Genomic DNA, 18,483 nt, shown 5'->3' with positions numbered 1-18,483 from the left:
TAATCCAATAATATTGAAAATCATGAGATTAGCAGGAGTTGACCCACAGATGTGGCCTAGCTTCCCTCTTTTGTGCAAGTATAGATGGATGGTCTTCACATGATCTGTGTCCTTCAGTCATCCTTCCACTTATTTATTTAATTCTCACTGGGCTTTTTACTGGTAAAGAACTGGGAAACTAACAATAATTTTGCTTAATTGGATAAAGGCTCACCTCTTAGCAAAAGAGTTGTCAGATTTTATTCATATAAATCCTAATTGAACTAAGGAAAAAATATTGTTTCCAGAATCTAAAGGCCTCATTCAGATAGGACAATGTGGGGGAAATGGGCCTATTTACAAAATGTATTCCTCCAGTCATTTCTATGTTGTAATTTGCACTCTGATAGTAAAATGTTCAGTTATTTTTGAGTGGATTTCTCTCTTCCTATGCCTCTTTCATTTCAGTCAGGGGCATTTCACCTTCCATTTTGAAGTACATTTGTTTGGATTGCTACAGTACTGCAAATGGGAAGCTAATAGAAGGCTCAAGACTACCAGACTTGGTGATCTAGAGGCCTACAAATTCACTGATGCCTGTTCAAGTGTAACCTATATAAAAATTGTCAAGCAGGAGATTGACTTTCTCCATAGGAGAGATACCACTTTTAGGTAGGAGAAAAATATCTAATCAAGGGCACAGTTTTTTGTTATTATAATCTTGAAAAATGGATGAGTTAAGTCTGATTTAAGAAACGCCTGTAGGAAGCCTTCATATGCCCAATGTTACAGTCCTGAAAATAGCTCAGGTCTCCCAAGTCTGGTTATACTCTGAAAAGTGACTCTTTACAATGGCAAGAGGTGCCCTGTTTGCTGTATCTCAATTATTCCTTATCAAATGCTCTTTGGTTACCACCCTCAAAAGAATATATATTCTAATTTCCACCCCTCCAAATTCTACCTGGGATTTGAAATTCAACCTGGGTTCTTTACTTTTTTGTATATTACCACCATTACCGAAGGTTCTACGGGCTTCATTTATGCCTTTCAATTGGGTTGCACAGGTGTAGCTGAGTGGTAAATAAACAATTCTATTGACAACACACAGGAAGGAATGGAATCCAGCTTTTAGCTATATTAACACTGCAGGATTAATTGGGGAGGAGAGAGTAAAAAATTATGAATCACAAAAGTAGGCAGCTGTGACTCTCTAACTACTCCCAAGGAGCAGATCTGCTGAGTAAAGTACCATTTTTACAAAGTTACTTTTCAGAATAGGACCTTTTGGTCCTTTCATTAAACAAAACTACATACATTTTTTTTTCTTCTTGAGATTAGAGTGTTTAGAATACACAGCAGCACAAAGAAGCGTGAATAAAGAAGGGAATAGTTTGCATAACAGGGAGACCACAGTGTATGTAAAATAATGTGATTTCTGATTAGACCTTTCTGAATGTCCTTCATCACAAAGGTGCAGAATGTGCTAGCTGGCAGCCTATATTTAGATATTTTTGAAATATGTGATAAGCCCGATTTTAAGTGTGGAACACTTAGCATAGATCTGTGACGGATCAATCATAAACATGAAGCAGACTGTCTCTCATGCAAGGAGGAAAAAATACCAATAAGAGTGAAAGCAAACCTTTTATTAAGTACAAGTAGATAACTATATACAACAAAATATTTTGCAATAGAGCTCAGCATAACTAGTTACAGTTGCTACAAGTGTGATGTAATGAAGAAGCATGAGTTTTGAGTAGACTATAATTTTTATTGTGACACTATAGGCTCCAACTGGGATTGGGGTATGTCTGAAGATCATACCTGCCCCAAAGACTGTTCTGTCTAAACATATGAGGACCCAGGCAACAAGTGAAGAAAAAACAAATGAAGCTAGAGGATAGGGTATTGGAGAAACTACCATATTTGGTAATGCACTTCCTGAAACTCTAAACAGGCAGACCTAGCTTCCAATACCACCATTCCTTGACACCAAATTGGGAGGTATTGCCAATTTGGAAAAGGATCGGGATATCCTCCAGGGAGATTTGGATGACCTTGTAAACTGGAGTATTAGTAACAGGATGAAATTCAATAATGAGAAGTGTAAGGTTATGCATTTAGGGATGACTAACAAGAATTTTAGTTATAAGCTGGGGACGCACCAGTTGGAAGTAACGGAGGAGGAGAAGGACCTAGGAGTCCTGGTTGATCGTAGGATGACTATGAGTAGGCAATGTGATGTGGCCGTTAAAAAAGCTAATGCGGTCTTGGGATGCATTAGGCGAGGTATTTCTAGTAGAGATAAGGAGGTGCTAGTCCCATTTTTATAAGGCGTTGGTGAGACCTCATTTGGAGTATTGTGTGCAGTTTTGGTCTCCCATGTTTAAGAAGGATGAATTCAAACTGGAACGGGTACAAAGAAGGGCCACTAGAATGATCCGAGGAATGGAAAGCCTGTCGTATGAAAGGAGACTTGAGGAGCTCGGTTTGTTTTCCTTAACCAAAAGAAGGATAAGAGGAGATATGATTGCACTCTTTAAATATATCAGAGGGATAAATACCAGGGAAGGAGAGGAATTATTTCAACTCAGTGCTAATGTGGACACGAGGACAAACGGATATAAATTGTCAGTCAGGAAATTTAGGCTTGAAATTAGACGAAGGTTTCTAACCATCAGAGGAGTGCAATTCTGGAACAGCCTACCGAGGGAAACAGTGGGGGCGAAGGACCTCCATGACTTTAAGATTAAGCTGGATAAGTTTATGGAGGGGATGGTATGATAGGATAACGGGTTTAGTCAATAGGTCAATAACGTGCCACACTGGTAATTAGTACAAAGGGTCAATGTTGGGATATTGTTAGCCTTTTCCAGAGGGTCTGGCTGGAGAGTCTTGCCCACATGCTCGGGGTTCAGCTGATCGCCATATTTGGGGTCGGGAAGGAATTTTCCTCCAGGGTAGATTGGCAGTGGCCCTGGAGGTTTTTCGCCTTCCTCCGAAGCATGGGGCAGGGGTCGCTTGCTGGTGGATTATCTGCTTCTTGAAGTCTTTAAATCATTATTTGGAGCATTCAACAGCAGAGTCAAGGGAGAGAATTAGTTCAGGAGTGGGTGGATCGGCTTATGTGGCCTGCATCTTGCAGGAGGTCAGACTAGATGATCATAATGGTCCCTTCTGATCTTGAATTCTATGATTCTATGATTCAATATTTGGTATATTGTATCTTAATGACCCTTTCCGTTTGATTTTATTCAGATCTATATTAATTTATATATGCAACTTAATTATTGAATAGCCATCTAGAGATATCCATACAGATATTTATTTTTAGTTCCTGTAGCCTCCCAGAATTCTCAAGGTTCATATTAACTGCTCCCTGCTTACTGAGAACTTATTCAGATGAGTTTAAATGGAACCAATACTAGGTGTTAAACAATATTTGTATAGGAGATTTCTAATCTGCACCATGATAACAAAGGCACCAAGAATGTAGCACTACAGCATACTATATCCTACTATCTTTGAATTTATACAACAGGTCCACAGTTTTCATTGGACATATTTAACTCATTCAGTAAAGGTCTGTATGTTTAAAGAATGGAGAGGCTCTGTCAGGATTCTGGCTTGCAAAGAACACAAGAGAAAACAATTGTGTGCATGGTCTGTGTAAGGGGCACTCAAACAAAGCAGCAAAAGCACAATTTACACACCTTTTTAAGGTAAAGTAATTGTATAAATAATTCAAGTTTGTATCACAGAGTGAGGGCCTGATCTTGAGAGGTACTGAGTACCTGCAGCTCCCACTGAAACCATTCTCAGATTGGACCCTATCTAACCATAGGAAATAATCTTTACAACTGCTTAGGAACCTTTTGTGTTTTAAAAGTCTAAATATTTACCAATTTTCTGAATGTTTAAACCAAATGCAGGGACTTATGTTGGGAAAATGTTAATGGCCTAATAGTGTTCCCACTTCCTTCCGTGGGTGTCTTGCCCATAATCTCCAATGGGTGGGTGTAAAATGAGACTCCAGGCCCCTTAATGTAAGGATGGATTCTGCACGGTGTAGCTCGCCCTCGCCTGTCCTTGAAGCCACAGGAGTTGATGGCTCGGCCCCCTTGAACTGCATACTAATTCTATAGTGACAGAGTGAAATAAACGCTGGAAGTGTAAGCTATACATTATTGTGTTCACTATAGGCCCATCTCCATTAAGGTTACTTTTGTTCAAAAGCTGAAATTGAGAAATAGCGCCATCTGCAGGAATTTTTCTTAACACATTTTTTTCCCTTGTAACAAAGGCTGTCTTCACTACCATTGTTTGTCCGGGGGTTTTCCCCTCTGCCCTACTGAATCAAAATAAATAGACTGCTGCACCCTTGTAAATCTTTTTTTTTTAAATCACTTTGATTCCACTCGGATTTATTTTACATTTGTTTTAAATTATAAAATAACGTTCCTGACTAATCTACACTGGGGCCCACAAATTTGTGTTTGACACCTAGATAAACCGCTGTTCCCTAATTAGGTTTTGACAAAGCCTCTGCCCGGTTAAAAAGTTCAGATTCCTTGCTATAGCACATAAATACTCCTCTTGTTGATGAAGGGGGGTTGTCTTCGCTACGTGTAATACCGGCAGCAGGGTGTTATGTTTTGCATGAAACTGCAGGATTAAAAGAATCTAAGCAAATGCGGTGTGTTATTGAACCACTCTTTAGGAGAAGGGTGTAAAATGATCTTTAAGGCATAAGAGCACCTTACATTCAGACCGAAGTTCCATATCTATCCGCCTTAACAAAGAACTGATTTCAAACCCCAAACCTTTTATCTGCCAAGAAACAGGCTCTGAGCTCTGTTTCCACTGGAGCTCTGCCCAGGTAAATGTGCCCAGGTTTTGGGGAGTCGCGTTAGAAAGGGGGCTAAGGGAGAGAAAGTACCATGTTTTTGCTGGTTTTGCATTGACTTGAAGGCTCTGTATGCTTTTCTAAGGCACCTCTGTGAGAGAGAGCTCAGCGTGTGCCACTGGTCCCCTTCCCTCTCCCGTCACTCAGCTGTCCCCTTTCCTCTCACTCTTACTCTAGCAGCAGCCTGAAATAATGATGGTCCTGATGGATCCTTGCCTTCCGGCTTCGCTCCCAATAGTTAGTTGAATTGTTTGAGTGGATCTTAACGCTGAAGCAAAAAAAACCTTGCAGTCAGTTTGTATGTACGTACAAAACCCCCTAAGGGAGAGACGTGAGGTATAATCGTCGCCTGCCCTTCAAAGTGCTAATTCACAGAAAGCACCGGAATCGAACTCCCTTGCCCTTACAAAATTGCTGTCCGAGGTGCTGAAACCAGCGCTGGTGTTTGGACAGCTAAATGAGAGTGAACGCAACGTTCTTACTATAAAGCCTATGCAGGAATGTTCTGCTGTCTACTGGGTTGCCATTTTTCTCGCTTTACCTTTTCGGCTGGAAACATGGTGCCTGCTGAACGTGGACTAAATATACAAAGTTTGGTCCGTTTGCCTTGCAATTCTAAACAGCACTTTTCAGAACCCAGCCTGACGGACGTTCGTGCCATTTAATGATTTATTGTTTCAGTCGCTGAAACAACTCTATCTTCAGCTTGCCACTGAAAGCACTTTGAGTTCTAATAGTTTGACTTCTTCCCGCTAACGAGTTTGCGTTTTTCTTGAGAGTAGGTGTATAGATATTCTATTTTACTCGAAGACACAGCTTGAAAAGTTTCGCGATCTAGAAGAGCAAATGCACCCATTTCTATATTTTATATTAATTTCCTATAAGCAAATATATTTATTTACAATTATATAGACAATTAACTATAATGACATTATTCTGTCTCATTTTCTGTAATGAGCAAACGTTCTGTCTCATTAGTTGAAACATCATTTGAATAGTTTCCCCGAGAATAGCTGGAGCTATTAGATCCTTTCAAAGTGTATTTAAAAGATGTTTTTTGGTTCCGAATATTTTAGTTGTGTGTTCATTTCCTAGGCAGAGCGCGTCTTCACGGCGGAGCGATCGTTCTGGGCATTTGGTGCTGTCATTCGGCAGTTTTGCTCTCCAAATCGGAGATTTTAAGGTGGTTTTTTTCCTTCTTCCAACCACCAAGTCCTTCAGAAAGGATTCGTCTGAACCTTTTATGCTGCTAACATTTCTGACTGACGAACACTCATTTGACCTCCATAAAACGTTTCTTTTTCACATTCCTGCAAATCATGTACCTGTCTTCTTTAGAGACATTCGTATCTAGTCATACGTCTAGTTACTTCAACAATTTGTAACCTACCGCTACAATCCTCATTGGAAATTGCTAGAAAATTGCTAGGAAAACATCTCCTTTAAAATGTATTGCTCTTCTGAGTTTTAGAGGCTAAAAAAACGCTTTCTGAATGGATCTATTTTTAGCAAAATGATGTAGGTGGTAAGTCCTGGATCTAAAGAAAACATGTAAACTAAGTCATAAAAAAACAGGTGTTCCTTGTAGCCATGGTAAAGACCAAAAGATTCATCCGTCTGGATCTTTGACGCCCTCTGGTGGAGACTCACAAAAATAATTACTCCGCGCTTTGGGGGTTCGTAAAGAGAAAAAAATGAATGGGGTATAAAATTCTGATCATAGTGAAGAGAGGGGGGTATTTTTGCTAAGCGCCACTTAATGAAGACACGGTCTGAAATTATTCCTGAGAGAGCACGTGTTATATGGTAGCACAGTGTGATATGAGTTAGAACAAAAGAGACTGAAAGGAAGCTAAAGTTGAGATCGAATAGCTTTCTTTTAAAGAGATGATTTTTTTTAAATCGGCTGTTTGTTGGCAGTCACGACTGCTTCGTGTTTATATAATGAACGTTTTTGGTGTGTTTGAAATAATCCTCTCCGGCTCGGAAAGAACTCAATCGGTATTTTTAAAAGATGTACATCGCCGAGCGGAAGTGTCTTTCCTATTAGCCCCCCTGCCCCTCTCTGAAAACGGAGCGTGTTGAGTACGTACGGTATTACTCATAGGTTCAGCCTTTCTGGGTGCATCTTCGTGATCTGGATTCACAAGCGAGCTATAAAGCCCCGAGGCGACCAAAACACCTGCAAATAAGGCACGTTAGCCTCGGAAGGCAAAAACACTTGGCCGCGTGATTTCCAACCCAGCAAACTGACCTGGTCGATCCACCCCCCGCCTGCCTGCCTTCCATATTGGAGCAGAGGAGGTGGTGGCAGCGGTGTGACTCATGCCTGCGTCGGAGCAGACCAACCGGCGATTCACGCTTTAAAAAAGCAAATCCAAGTACTTGTGGCTAAAGGTCATCTCGAATTAAATTCCGAGGCGCGATTGGTATTCCGACGTCGTTTCTGGCGGAGTTTATAAGCGGCGACTCCCGCCCAAGGTTAGAATTCCCCCGGCTTTTTGGACACTTGGAGTAAGTGTGGGTTCGCTCGCTCTCCTGCGCGGTAAGTCTCCTTTAAACTCTCCTCACTAGATTATGTTATTCAAGCCTTCAGGAGGCTCTTTCGGAATGGGGCGCTTTTCACAAAACCATTGTTGTGTGGCTGCCCTGCCCAGGGAGAAATAATGGGTATTTTGAGACAGCCGGTGCGGTAGACTGTTGGGCTAACCTGTTACTTCACTTCCAGGCATTGTCCAGTGAGTCCCTCTGCTTTAGGATAGCTTGGTTGGTTGTGATTTTTTTTTAAATAATGTATCATTTACCCGTTTACCATTGAAATCACTGGCCCGTTGTATTTACACGCTGGTTTTAATCCGCGCAGTGAAAATGAATAACAAGTATTATTGGCTGGGGGAGGGGGCAAGAGGGAGGGGGCTACTGGACCATGATTATCTTTCTTGAATTTTTCTGGATAAAATAAATCAGACCCAGCCATGGGTGGGGACCATCAGATGAGCGAGCCATTGATTCTGAGGTTCTCGATCAGCGAACCAAAACTGGTTACTGGAATGCAATGTCCGCCTGTAAGGAACTTAACAGCTGGCTGAGAACAAGGGTTGGTCCATAAAAGGTAGCTCTTACTATGATCACCTTATTCAGCTATCTACCCCTATATAGCATATATAAAATTAAGCCAAAGCTTAAATGTGAATGTCATGGTCAGTCGTGCATATGTTTGAACGTGCATCTATGCACACACATGAATACATGCATATAACACACATACCCGTACAAAGGCAAAAAATGTGCCTTTGTTACCGGAGGCAGATCTGAAGATGTACATATCAATCCTTCCTGAATATTTTTTTATTTAGTCCGATGAATATTTCAGGGATTAGATAAAACACAGAATCGCAGCAAGAATTCTGTTGAGATTGTAGGTCATTTTGACTGATAATTTAAAAGCCTGTTTTATAAGTTGGTTTCAATTTGACATGAGCCATAATTGCCCTCTTCAGTGGCCATTGATATAATTGCGATAGACTTCATGGTCTGCTAAATCCATCATTCCGCACAGGATATAGCGCTTCAACATCCAGTAAAGAAACGATTTAGCTCTTCAGCCTATCGAAGCAATTTCTAATTGCCATGTTTCCATGTTAGCTGTTTTAAAACTAAATAAGTGTCCGCGGCGCGCCTTCCATGATCTTTCCTTTTCATCGCTTTGTTTGTGAATATTTTTGCCTGGCTAAGAAACGTCGTGATAAGGACTCTTCTACTCGAGATGCAACCTTTTGTGCAGGCTTTCCCAGACACAGTCACTTCGCGAGGAGTTTAATTGCTTATTATTGGCTGCAGAATCACACCCTGACTAGTTAATCTAAACAGGACTCGCGTTTCATCCTTCCAGGAGACCAGATCTCTAAAGCCGCCTTTTCTTTCCTTCCAGTAAATTCTTTACTGTCCACCCACCAGAGAAATATTGAAGGAAAATACGGGACCAAAGGACTTTGACTTTCTGAAGTGATGGCATCCTCTGCTCCATCCTCCTCCAACGCCAATCAGGACTCCAACCCCACTAATTTACGACCCACAAGTAGGTTTTAGTCTTTCTCCTCGTTTTAAACCTTTTGGGTGCTTTATCGTTCTAGCATGGCACTTCCGTGAGACTAAATTCGCCACAAAACGACAAAGCTGAAAATCCTTGTTCCATGCCTTTAAACTATGTGTGGAAAATGCATTATAGAAATATTCCATCTTTCTGGTGTTTTAAAATCAGAGGCTGGTCCTTAGATTTTTCACTAATTTTCTAAGGATGCCGAAAAGCCTCAGCTTCAGTAGTGTTTGGTTTTACAGGCGCATTTTGGGAGATTTAGAAAATAAACTAACTACCCAAATGGCTGGAAAATCTAGATTTTTTTTAAGAGGTGGAGGGGACTGAATTGGTTAGAGGGTGAAACTAGACCTGGTGTGTGAAGTGTGTTCCAGACTTGCATTTTATATTGCTAATGCTATAGCTTCCTTTTTGCTTACATTGAAGCCTATAATCAACTGAAATTTGGATGCTAATTGTAGCTTTTCAGAGCTCTGTATCCCTAATTGCTCCGAATTTGCCTTGAGTTATTGAGGTGTGAGTGGGAAGCAGATCTGGTGCAGGTGGATGGAGAATCGTTTTATAGATTTGCCTAGACATTTCAGACAATCAACTACCGAAAGAAAGGGGGGGAAAGCTCGATGACATAATCACCGGAGACAAAGAGGGGGGAATAGTAAGAAAAAAAGCTTGGCTGGCACAGTAACGCGGGGAATAGCTTTTACCCTGAAAGGGCTGCCTGGGCTATGAGGCATGAACATCAGAGTCATTATTGTGATTATTCTGCAACTGGAAAGAATGGGCGGGGGGCACACAAAATGCAAAAACTCACTGGAAAACAGTTCGTTTGTGTGAGGCTTGAGTGTCGGGGGGTTGTCTTTTGCTGAGATGTCAGGACTAAAATCGGATTAATCAGAAATTTAGTTTAATGAAGAAATAACCTATTAATGTCAACAACACAAAATCCCATTTTCTCTCTGTATCTACGTTGGATTAGCAAACAATTGTTAGGGGACAACCTGACAGGGTTTAAACTTAAAAAATAATTACGAGGGGGGCACTTAACGAAATTCTCCATCTAACCAAAAATCCATTGGCTAGAAATAGCCCAGGAGTGCAGAGCTCCCTCAGCCACTTGAGCTGTTCCTCCCCACACTGCTGTTTTCTCAGCCGCCTGGGCACTGACCTGGGGGGGAGGGGGCTGCCATGTTCCCGGAGTAGGTGCTTTTCTGCCCCTGGCTCCCTGTGGCCATAATCTTGCTGTCAGGCTCCATCTTATTCTAGCCCTTAGTTGCCTTCGGCTGCCTGAAGTGTCAGAGGGTTTTTTTCCAGGCTGTCACTCTCTCCTCTCCTGGGTCCGCCTCTGACCCCTCCAGCCCCCGCACCTCTTCCCTCCTGGCCAAGCCAGTCTCCTCCCCTTCAGCTGAGGTCAGCTCGCCCGCCACCTCCGGCCTTGCGGTCCTGCGCCTCCGCTCTGGTGCTGCCCAGTCTCTTCCCCGCCCCCGCCTCTGCCCAGCCCCTCCTCTCCCTCCCGCTCCCGCCTGCAGCCCCGGCCAGTCTCTGCCCTGGCCCCTCCCCGTATTCCCCGAGCCACCTCGCCCTTCAGAGACCCCCCCCCGCCCGCCCGCACCCTTCCCGCCCTGCGGGCTTGGCGCGCTCCGCGCCCCCGACAGCGCCTCGGGGCGGCTCCTGTGGCCTCTGCAAACGCCCGCCTGTGGGGGGCCGGCAGGCGGGACCCGCCCCTCTAGCTCGAGCCCCCGCAGGGCTCCTGTGACTAAGGGGAGACCTCGGTCTTCGTTCGTTAGCGGCCCCGGGGCCCTACCTCCGGGGGTGGCCTGGCTCCGTTACCGGAGGCCCGGCGGCTTGTGAGTGGCAGACACAGCGGGCCCAGACCCCCGGGGCTCTCCCGGCTTCGCGGCGAGTAGCGAGGGGGCCCCGGGGCCCAGCTCCGAGTCCGGCCCCACGGCCTTCGCGGGCGCGTGCGGCAGGGCAGGCGGCGGGGTGGGGTCCGTCACTGCCCAGGACTCGCCCTGACTGCGGGGCACGTGTTACCCCTCGACTGCTCATTCCGGTTACTGACAGGCGCCAAGTGACCCGGAGACCAGCGATCCCAGCCCATCGCTGCCCACGCCCTGCCGCGGGTGAGCCCCCCAGCCGCAGCTCTGCGAGAGGGGGCTCTGCTGGGGAAAGGGCTGGGCCCGTTCTTTCTCCCCTCCGTTAATCTCTACCCCCCTCTCGCACTCACTGCCTGGTTTTGTTTTTTCTCCATACCCCTCCCGGCGTTGTTTTGGGGGGGCGGGGTTTGCTTGCCTGATCTCTTCACCCCAAACCGCCTGCCTCACCTTAGCTCCGGTGACCACAGGATCATGCCCTGCGCGGAAATAGATCAAAGCAACTGGAAAGGAACTGCTTATGGTACCGTGGCAATACACCAGCTGCTTATGCGTTGTGGCTGCCTGGCACTGTAGGGGGACAGCAACCTCCTGGTAGCTGAATGTCGGGCATTCAAACCACTCACACGCTGACAAACGCCAGGCAAAGAGAAATGTGATTATGCCAATGATTGTTTCTTCTGTCCTCCCTCTCCGCCCACACCCACACGCCCATCCCCAGTGCAGCGGTGAGCCCTGCTGGCATCGCGCTGTCTGAAAGCACAGCCCGGGGGTGGGGCTGAATGAAGGGGCGGCTGGAATGTGGGGAGCAGAAGCAGAGAGAAGACGTGAGATGCACTAATGTGCTTCCCACTGTCAGTCCGGCGGAAGCTTATTCATGCAAGTCCGATCATGTAGTCAAATACTATTTTTCACCCAATTAATTCCTGAACTCTTCCCCGACCCCATTTCATGCCAGTTTATTTTAAGCTGCCATTTTGTTGGAGGCAGGCCAATAAATTATTAGATGTTCAGGTCCCAGATGCCTTTTCTTGATGGGCTGGTGTGACGTTTCGATGGTACTGCTGATTTGAAGACAGTCATCTCTGCCCCGGGTGACTCCAGACGCCGGTCCAACACAGACCAGGCGCTTGGAGCCCTTTTCAAATGGAGATCTCTGAAATTCGCTGTACACCTCAAAGGGCAGTGGATGAGGGTGCAAAGGGAGGAGATAGGCAAGAGGGGGAGAGGAGGAGTGTATATTGTATTGATGTGGGGGATTTTATTACAATATAACAGCAGATGCCCCCGAAATTGAAGTGTCTGGATCTCAAACCCTAGTGCTTGGCTTCTGTATTATGTGAATCTGTCTTTTGTTTTAGCTTACGACACCTGGTGTGATGTGGCTCATGGATGTACCAGAAAAATTGGTCTCAAAATATGTGGTAAGTGCAAAGACGCTGTCCATAATCCTCAATGTGCATTTGTGACCCTTCTTCTGTCTTTGACCCCGTCCATGCCTGGGAGTTTCTTGTCAAACAGAACTGGCTCTCTCCTGGTATGAAGCAAGGCTGAGAGAGGGAAGCTTTAGTAAGCCATCTTCTTTGTATTCAGATAATTCAGCAAAGGGAACAAAATGAGAAGAGATGTGCCTCCTCCCATTGCGAGTCTGAACGACGCAGCCCCAAGCAATCCCCAAACTCATTTAGCAATCCGATTTGCTTTTAGTAATTCGTGGGAGGCTGCGTGAGCGCCGCTCTTTGCGGACTCTTCCGCCCTCTGCTGTCAGAAGTGAGCAAGGGCAGCGCAGGGCTTGGAGGCGCAGAAGCAAGTGTGTCCTAACTCGGTCTAGACACAATGAAATCCCGGGTTATTGTACACGACCCCCTTGTGCTCGAACCTGCTCCAGTTGAAGGCAATCGGAGCGCTCCCATCGACGTCCCCCGGAGCAGGTCCGAGGCTCAGAGCGCCGCTTCACGCGGCTTTTCATCCCGGAGGTTTTCTGAGCCATATTTAAAAGCATTTTTTTTTCAGCACCGAGGTTGGGAGAAAGTGGCCGAGTCTGTGTGGGGCTGTGGCTGGGAAGATGAATGGGACGTGGTGGTGGTGACCCGTTCCAGGACTATTTGATCTGCTAAAAACGAAGCATTGTCTCTATGCTGCTTCTTTATGAGAAGAGCTTTGAGGAGCTTGGTAGCTCAACGTGGTCTCCTGTCTGATAACACAGCTCCACTGAGCTGGGGAGAGGGCTAAGGGGAGGCGAAAGGGGCCGGGGCTGGCGCAGAACTTGGGGCAGCTTAATGAGCCTGAGGGAGCGGCCAGAAGGGCGGCTGTGAGAAACGAGCAGAGTTTTTGCCACATCTCACTGTCTGAAAATTTTCAACCTTATCAGGCCAGAAAATACGGATCTCCTGGGGGGGGAAAGATTAACGAGAGCCTTATTAAACGGCAATTCGTCAGAGCGCTGTGTTTGGGAGATAGTGCTGGCAGCCAGTCAGCGTGCAGGCACATGAAATGAGGGAAAGGAAACAAATATACAATCAGATTGCAACGTTACAGCAAGAGATTCATTTACAGATAACAAGCTGTCTTCGCCTCTCCAGATTTCTTCATAGCGCCGTCCCTTTTGAAGACAAACAGTCTGATCTTTATTATCTGATGCCAAGCGATCATTCCTTGTACGCAGCATTTCCCCTGTTATGAATAGGAATTATTTTCTCCCCGCTCTCAATTACCTTTTAGTAAGAGGACCATTTTAGTGTGTGTGAAATGGGCGGTGAGAGCGTTTTATCAATGCAAAGAACTATTTAAACTCCTTTTTCCCTAATCAGAGCTCATTCTCTAGATGCTTTGTTACATGGAAGTTTGGATTCAGGAAAATTTAGGTTGCAATTTTTTAACCCTAGTTCTATTAAAGAAGTTGCATTGGAACCCAACGGTGCTATTAACGCGTAGCCGTTTTGTTCTATAAATAGCCCCTGATCTGGGTTTAATGGACCGTTCCCCTACGGGTCCCTTCAGTGTCTGGAGCTATGGGCTTTTTCATCATCGTTTTAATTTAGCACGGCAAGCAGAACTGATAAAGTAACGCACCGCTGGGTTTGTTCCGTGTTGCTAGACTACCAGGGTTATGAAGGGACATCGCAGCACCACACAATGTAGGTGTTAAATAAAATAAGCTGAAAATGAACAGTCCCACCATGTTGGATCTGAAGAAGGAAAAGGACTGTTGGGGGGAATTCAAACAAATAACCATCTGGTTTCCAAGCAAGCAAACAAACCAGGATTAAAAGGACACTGTATTGCACGAATGCTGACTTTTAATTTTTAGTACTATTTATTTGATTACTCTTTTCTGCTTTATACTAAAATGATACACTAGATACTAATGATAATACAGGGTAATTCATCTAATACAGTGATTTATTTAACTCGGCACACGTATAAGTACACACACACAATTAATCGCTCAGCTCTATAGCTCAAACACAGTAATAAAAAGTTGCCCTTGGAAACTAAATAGCGTAAAATCTTAATGCTGCCAAGTACCATTTTTTAATTACAGCTATTTAGAAATATGACATTTGAATATTTACAGTTGATTCCTCTTAATTCTACACAATATTGTTTCAGAGCCTAAATATCATGGAAATACAGTTTTACAGTAAACCGGACACCAGTCGCTTGTCTGTCAGGCAGAACTGCTTTTTCTTGAAAACCATTAATTTTGAACGCAAACTTTAAATAAGATTCAAAACAGAGTTCAAAGCAAAAGCAAGCGCGTGAGCAATGTATCTGTCTTTAACAATGTTTTTGTATATCGTGTATTTTAATTTTTTACTAACTACTTGTCCAAGATTTATGTGGTGTATCTTCCCTTAAATATGTCAGTCTGCCCTCTTATCTAATTAAAAGGCAAGTCTGAAGGGAAAAATACCTTTTTATAAGCAAATGTATTTTAAATGGTTTGATTAATTTTCATTGATAGCAAAGTTCGCTGGCAGTGCTCAGATTTTTCACTATGGGTATAGTCCATTTATAATCTTTCAATATGACCCACAAAAATAAGTGTCTTCCTCAGACTGCTGTCATTGCTGAACGGACCCCATTCTACAAACACTTGATTTTACTCCCATTGAAATCAGTGGAACTACTCTGCTGAATAAAACTGTTCAGATGCGTCTGTGTAGTGCGATCGGGCGCAGTCTACTTTCACTGCTGATGATAATACTCTACAAAATAGCAAGCAACACGGTACGGTGGAAATTTCGGAGGCACCTAAGTGAGTTAGACGCATAAGTCTTACTGAAAGTCAGTGAGACTTTTGCTCATGACTCATCTAGGCGCTTTTGGAATTAACACCCCTGGGAGATATTGGTTTATGATGCATCTAGTACAAATGATTTATGTGTGTGTGGAGGTACTATGGTGTTGTGGTTAAAGCACTGGACTGAGAATTGGGAAGTCTGGATTATATCCCTCATTTTGAAGTCTATTTGATCTGCAATGTAAATTGTATAAAAGACGGGTTTACAAACACTGTCCATTCCCCCTTTAGAGTGCAAATGCTATTGTTTCCTGTCCATTGTATTTGTTATTAAGCCTGAGATTCAGGACTCTAGTTCTGTCCCTTCTGGTACATTCCTGAGAAAAGTAGCTTTTAAAAATTCTGTCCATGCAAAACAATGAAAATAACTTGCAGTTTAATTTCTGAGTGTAGCAGTTGCTAATAAGGGCTTTCGTCTTCTCAGCTAGACGACAAATAGCATGGACAGTAATTTATTCTCCGCTGCTTCCACTGTCTCTCCAACATAATTCTTAATTTAAATTCATAAGTGGGATACAGATATTTTAACGTTTTGATCTATTCATGTGTTTACCCTCAGGCATAGAAACAGCCTTCAAGTAAAGCCCTAGCATGGCTACTCTTTTCTGCATTCCGATGAACTAGTTAGGCGTTTATAAATCACCAGTTCCTAGAAAATGCCCAGGGAAAAAAAGTAGACGGGAAGAGAAATTGTTGTGCTGTTGGCCAATCAGAAAGCAGTAGACCATTCTATTATTGGTGCCACTTTGGTTCCCCTTATGTTATACATTCACAAAGTTCCATTAAAATAACATTGTGGTCGAGGCGAGCTCCACAAAGTGAATAGGTGTACCTACAGGCAAATAAACTTAAAGCATCAACAGCCCCTATATTGAGTCCTGTGGTATCTATGCCCTCAAACCCAGCCTTCTCTTCTGTAGGTTCTCAATAAGGCCAGGTGGCCATATCCCATGTGAGTCTATTAATAGGTAGTAATGCTCCAACTCATAGTCCTGAGCCTGAGTCACGCAAAATACCCATTGATTTCTCTGGAAGCTTTGGACGAGCAAAAAAATACAAGACGAGGCCCCCAAGTTGGCTACAAAGTAATTATGGAAACCCACCTCGGAGCATGAGTCTCACATCTGGGGGTACAACCGTGTTCTCAGTGACTTGTATCGTTAACCAGCGCTGCGAGATTTTCTGCTAAATGGGAATTAAGACTATAAAAGCCCTAGTACATTATGGTTGTGTGCGAAAGTGGAACTGTCACTTACTATTAATAGTTCAATTGCTTTGTTCCGGAATTAATCTCGTTTGCCTTTATTCGCTTTAGATTAATTAGATAACAACATAGACCGAGGTGCTGGAGAACTTTCTTAAATATGTCAAAGGAAATATTGTTGTCTTTTAATTTGGACAAGGACTCTGGTTCCATCTTCTTGGTATGGTAATACCACCACCGAGATCAATCTGAGCACTGAAACACTGCGACCACCAAGGAGAGGCAACTAAGTAGTTGCCAGCCATACCAATCCCTTTATTTCATTTGTCGTTTATATGGAAAATAGTATGCTTCCTGAGACAGAGCATACACCCGGTATAACACACGCCTACTTTGTTATGCTACAACCTGTTTCTCTTTATTAGAGGATCATTTACTCATAAGGTTACAGCAGTTAGGTGGGTTGTTTGTTTTTTGTTTGTTAGTAAGAAATAATTTATTTTTAATACCTGAACAGCTCCTCTTACTATGCGCTAGATCTGAGACACCCTAATTTAATTTTCCTGAAGTTTCCGGATTGGAAGTTCATCCTCTTAAATGCATGGGGTAGGGGTGGGAGGATGAGAAATGCCTGCTAGAGCCGTTGGAGCCGGAGGTGATCATCAAATGGTAGTCCAAAGTACAATGACTATCTGGGGCCAGCCTTGTAAACCATGGGATAATAACCCTCAATTATGAGAGTAATCCTGTTGATTTCATTTGGCTGTTCAGGTTACTCGTGCAGTGAGGATTTGCTGTAGTGCATCCACAATTTTTGTGTTGGTCTTATGCGACAAATTCCTTCTCTATCTTTGAAAGTGAAATGAAGAACTTCCAAGACCATCAATTTTCAGCTAGAGGCTCAGTTTAACTGTTCCACAAGTATTACTCTGTAGTCAATGAGTTCATTGTATCATCCAGTTATTGTGTTATTAGTGTTATGGTAAACTCTGACTCATATGCTATTTCATATGCATAACAAAGCAGCAGAGGTGATTTTAAATCCATTGTGGTTTAATACAGAATCATTAAATTCAATTTAAATAAAAAAGGCTACCACTTTCTCTTCTCCGTATTTTGCGCTCCAAGTATACTGAGCCAATCTGTAAAAGGAACTCCAGAGCCTGCGGATTTATTACGCAGTAAATGATAGCAGAATCCCACAAACACACACACACACACACCCTTGTATTCAAGATGTATCTGCAATTTTCAGTTTGCAAAAGTCTAAATCATGACGGATATTTCAATTGTCAGCCCCTCGTAGCGTTTACCTATGAGAGATTAAACCTCTAGCTAGTAAACTGGTGGCTGCGAGCCCAGAGGGGCAGAAGGGGAGCCTTTCAGTCTAGAAGGCCAGCCAAGGGAAATGGACAGAACGGAAGAAGGAAAACAGTTACAGTGTTGGCTTTTCCTACACGCAGTCTTTCTCCTTAACTCGTAACACAAAGTGTGGTTGGTTTTGATGGATTCAAATTTGATGGTAAAGGTTTTTTTTTCAAGTGTCAAGGCTCGAGAGGCTGGTGGATCAGTAGGAACCTTTGGATGACGGATGACTGCAGTTCTAGTTAAATGTTTACATTATCAGTATCCCTGTCATAACGTCGAATTACCACAGAATGTGCCATTCTCAAACTAAACTATGGCACCGTTTGACGTTAAGTGGCTTCAGAGGCTGAAGAGTGGCTCATGTCTAAAGACGTTTCTATAAGGTCGCTAATAAAAACAACGTTGCCGGATGGGAAATAAAAATCCATTTACTTGGTTAACACAAGGAGACCGATTTAGATGGTTTACTTTGTTTAGCTAGTGTGGATTGAATGGGAAATATAATTATAGTTTTCATTTCTACTTTATGCACGGAGAATATTGTTGTTTTCTATTAGGATATTGTATGGAGCCCATCTACTCGAGGGCCTGGAAATATTGTCATAATGATTATTTATATATAATCTTGTATGTTACAACTGTATCTCCGATAATAGCAGATTTTCTAAGGCCAGGAGGAAATGATTAAAAACACAGAAATATTTTTTTACCTGAAAATCAGCATCTCCCCACTTTTTCCTGATATTACTTTAT

General features: G+C 43.4%; 1 protein-coding gene across 5 annotated transcripts in view; it reads left to right on the top strand.

Moving 5' to 3' along the window:
• The window catches only part of GAD1 (glutamate decarboxylase 1), a 52,973-nt gene that overhangs the window by 6,125 nt on the left and 28,365 nt on the right, over nt 1-18,483 (top strand). For 2 of the 5 annotated variants that reach the window (XM_039493717.1, XM_039493723.1), the window contains exons 1-3: nt 7,053-7,430; nt 8,817-8,963; nt 12,214-12,276. In XM_039493717.1, the coding sequence (XP_039349651.1) occupies nt 8,894-8,963; nt 12,214-12,276 (133 nt within the window). In that variant the 5' untranslated portion in view covers nt 7,053-7,430; nt 8,817-8,893. Of the gene's footprint in view, nt 1-7,052; nt 7,431-7,942; nt 7,998-8,816; nt 8,964-11,034; nt 11,102-12,213; nt 12,277-18,483 lie in introns of those variants that run through there. The other 3 variants (XM_039493720.1, XM_039493719.1, XM_039493721.1) reach the window with 3 other exon arrangements.

Source organism: Mauremys reevesii, linkage group 11 (genome assembly GCF_016161935.1).
Source record: "Mauremys reevesii isolate NIE-2019 linkage group 11, ASM1616193v1, whole genome shotgun sequence".
Taxonomy (NCBI): Eukaryota; Metazoa; Chordata; order Testudines; family Geoemydidae; genus Mauremys; species Mauremys reevesii.
The sequence above is the reverse complement of the archived record's forward strand: the minus strand, read 5'-3'. Positions and strand labels throughout refer to the sequence as shown.